The sequence below is a fragment of the Onychostoma macrolepis genome, chromosome 21, assembly GCF_012432095.1.
Source record: "Onychostoma macrolepis isolate SWU-2019 chromosome 21, ASM1243209v1, whole genome shotgun sequence".
NCBI classification, from domain to species: domain Eukaryota; kingdom Metazoa; phylum Chordata; class Actinopteri; order Cypriniformes; family Cyprinidae; genus Onychostoma; species Onychostoma macrolepis.
Window position 1 is genome coordinate 16315850 of NC_081175.1, and position 3886 is coordinate 16319735.

The 3886-nt window shown below is 33.9% G+C and overlaps 1 protein-coding gene across 1 annotated transcript; it reads left to right on the forward strand.

Annotated features, from left to right (window-relative positions):
• Positions 1-1650: 1650 nt before the first annotated feature.
• Positions 1651-2595, forward strand: LOC131528349 (olfactory receptor 4B13-like). The gene has a single exon (XM_058757446.1). The coding sequence runs from the start codon at positions 1651-1653 to the stop codon at positions 2593-2595; it is 945 nt and encodes a 314-aa protein (XP_058613429.1).
• Positions 2596-3886: the final 1291 nt, after the last annotated feature.

The following is a 3886-nucleotide window of genomic DNA, read 5'->3' on the forward strand; positions in this document are numbered from 1 at the left end:
TTAAATATATACATGGCCTATAAATAAGTTTCGATATATAAAGCTTAATTAACTTAATTAATTATAATGACTTAATTAACAAGACACGGTTGAACAGAATGAACTACATTACATTTACATGTCATTTTGCAGACGCTTTTATCCAAAGCGACTTACAATTGGGGAATACATAAAGCGATTCATCTTGAAGAGGCAATCCGACAAACGAAGTGCTTGTAACACCAAGTCTCAGGCATTGTTTAAATAAGTACAAGCTAGCAAGGGAAGGAATAAATAAGGAGAAAGAGTTTTTTTTAATTTATTTTTTTATGTGTAGGGTGAAGTCAAGTAGTGTCGAAAGAGATGAGTTTTCAGCTGTTGCTTGAAGATTGACAGGGATCCAGCACTCCGAATATGGGTGGGAAGATCATTCCACCAGCCAGGAACGGTGAACGAGAATGTTCTGGAGAGTGATTTTGAGCCTCTTTGTGATGGTACCACGATGGTACCACTATTAAGGATGTAGATTCTTAATAGTGAGTGCATGTAGGCGGGTGCTGAGCCTGTGGTTGTTCTATAAGCAAGCATCAGTGTCTTGATACACAACTAATCAGAGCAACGTAGGAAATTTAGGTCAAAGGAACAAGACAGGAGACCAGGAACAGGGAAAAACACAACTAAAAGTCCATAACTGTAACATATAGAGTGTCAACTGATATTTTTTAGGATTTTATTTAGGTATCTGCTACACTGTTATGAAGATCCCATTGATTTACATTACAATCTGAATTTCATCTTGCTTTTTGGTCGTATAAATATCAGTAACTGCACTAAATTACATGTTTTTGTTCAGTTTGGGCCTCTGCATAAAACATTTTTTTACTCCCCAAGAATGAGCTCCATGTTCTCCTATATAAGTACTGATTTATCAAATATGATACTCAATGGAAAAATACATATGCAATTTTGTTTTGCACATTTTTTCTATAGATATTATCTAAAGATTCGGTTACACTTTATTTTGATAGTCCACTTTAGACATTCTACTAATTATAAGTAACTTTGTAACTACATGTCAGCTAATTCTCATTAATTTGCAGCTACATGTCTACCAACTCTCAGAGTAGACTGTTGGGGTAGGTTTAGGATTAGTAGAATAAGTTGACATATACTTGCAAAGTTTCTCATAGTCAGTATGTTGTATGTTGTGAACCCATCAAAATAAAGTGTTAGAAGATATTAAACAGACAGTCTACTAATATTCTAATGACTGTTATTTGACATGTAGTTGCAAAGTTACTTACTGTTAGTAGAATGTCTAAAGTGGACTATCGAAATAAAGTGTTACCAAAGATTCAATGATCATGTGATATGAAACCCCTAGACAGCCATCCAAGGTTATACACAATACTCTATATAAACCGCACAAATACACTGTAAAGTAAGAATCATGTTGTGTCATCCACCTGTTATGATTTGAACTATCTGGATCACTGTTTGCAGGTATCTTCACTTTACAGATGGACTGGAAAGCTGCCAGCACCTAGAGACAATGGAGACTGAATCCTAAAAAAAAAAAAGGCACCTGTTAATCTAAAACAAGAAAAAATAGATATTTGAGAAAAATCTAACATACCAATTTTGTTTTTAGAGTGTATTGAACATTTTAAGATGAAAAACTCATCTGTCGTGTCATCGATTATATTGGAAGCTTTTTACAGAATGGAGGACCTTAAATACCTTTATTTTGTGACCTTTCTCATGTTATACATGCTTGTACTCTTTGCTAACACCATTGTGATTTTTGTCATAATTATCAACAAAGTGCTTCATAACCCTATGAATTACTTTCTATGTAACTTGGCTGTAAATGGCATCTACGGTGGCACGGCTTTGCTTCCCCCTTTGCTGGGCACTTTAATGTCTCCTTCTCATGAGATATCTTTGGCATGTTGTAAGGCTCAAACTTATTTCCTGCACACATATGCTATCATAGAGTTCACCATTCTGTCAGTCATGTGCTACGATCGCTATGTGGCCATCTGCTACCCGCTGCAGTATCACAGTATTATGACAATCACAAAAGTGTATAAACTGATTGCCTTCTCTTGGGGGTATCCTTTAATGACATTTGTTGTGTTTTTTATTATGACTCTGCGCTTGACAATCTGTCAAAACCGACTGGGGAGGGTTTACTGCCTCAACTTTTATCTGGTCAAAATGTCTTGCGGGAACACATATACTGAGAGCGTATTGGGATTGTTTTTTGTTGTTGTATACTCTTTTCCTCAGCTTGCAATGACTTTCTACTCATATGGACATATTCTGAAAATATGCTTTACTGCCACTAAAGAGTCTAAAATAAAAGCATTGAAGACTTGCACTCCACACTTATTTGCAATACTCAACTATAGTGTGGGATGTTTTTTTGAAATTGTACAAAGTCGCTTTGACACAAGTTATCTTTCCTTTGAAACGCAAATGTTTATGTCTCTTTATTTCTTGATATTTCCTACCATTCTAAATCCAGCCATCTATGGAATGAGTGTTAAAACACTGAGAGCCAATATTTTTAGACTGTTTGGCTCTAAAAATACGTTATTGTCTTTAAAGTAGGATCTTTGTAACACAAGTGAGAGTGCAAAACAATGCTGTTCTCAGTATGAGAAGTAAGCAGCTGAAGTCTAATCTGTGAAGTGAAAACACAACTAAACAAAGATGTTAACTTCTATGTGACTTTAAATCATGTTTTTGAATTAAACTGAATTCTAATTCCATGTAAATTTGACATTCAAAGACCCGTAACAACCCCATCATGCTTTTCAAAATCATAACATTATGTACTTTTAATTTATGTGTTGTATTTAAAATACACAATTGTGTATGCATTAATTGGATGTGCATTTTTTTCATAAGATTATTAAAAAGTCAAAATAGACCTTTCATATTTCACTTGATCAATAAATGTGGATGGAAATTATATTATTTGTAAGCAATGTACATCAAATAATTAAAAAGAGATATACATATCTAATGTAAAACCTTGTTGCTGTCTAATGCATCACCATAACAGATGTGCTCCTCATAGGCCTCCAAAGCAATCTAAACAATTCAGGCCTCGGCTCAGAACACACTTTGTGTCACACATTATAGTGCTAATAATAACAAATGCCTTTTTTGTTATCATTGTTATTCTCTGTAGTAACTTATATTTTATAATAAACATTTTATAATGCTATAGGCCTAAACATATTCTAACTTCTAACATATACAGTCGGGGTCAGAATTATTGGCACCCTTGGTAAATATATGATAAAAGAAAGCTCTGAAAATAAACCTGCATTATTAATCCTTTTGATCTTTTATTTTAAAAAATCCAAAAAAATCTAACCTTTCATTGAACTAAAATAATTGAAAATGGGGGAAAATCTCATTATCAACAACGTCGTTTGCACCGCGCTCCTCCGCTACTTGATTCTTTTGTTTTGGTGCGTCAATCTGTTAAAGTACTTTGTAGAAGAATTAATGATCCGCACTCATGAGAACAATCTTCTTTTTCATTTAATTTTACAATCATTACCATTAGGGAATAGACACAAACGTTTGGCTACCAAGCCTTCCTCAGTGTGTCAAAATCTCATTATGAAATAAATGTTTTTCTCAAATACACATTGGACACAAATATTGGTACCCCTAGAAATTCTTATGAGTAAAATATCTCTGAAGTCCCATTCATATTTACAATTTTGAGCACTCCAGGGGGATTATGAACATGAAATTATCCAGCATGGCTTCCTGTTTCACAGCAATGTAAACAGGAGGGAAAACAAAGTCCAAATTCCCCTAATCGTCCATCACAATGAGAAAAGCCAAAGATAATTTTATTTATAATAAATATATTTTTGAT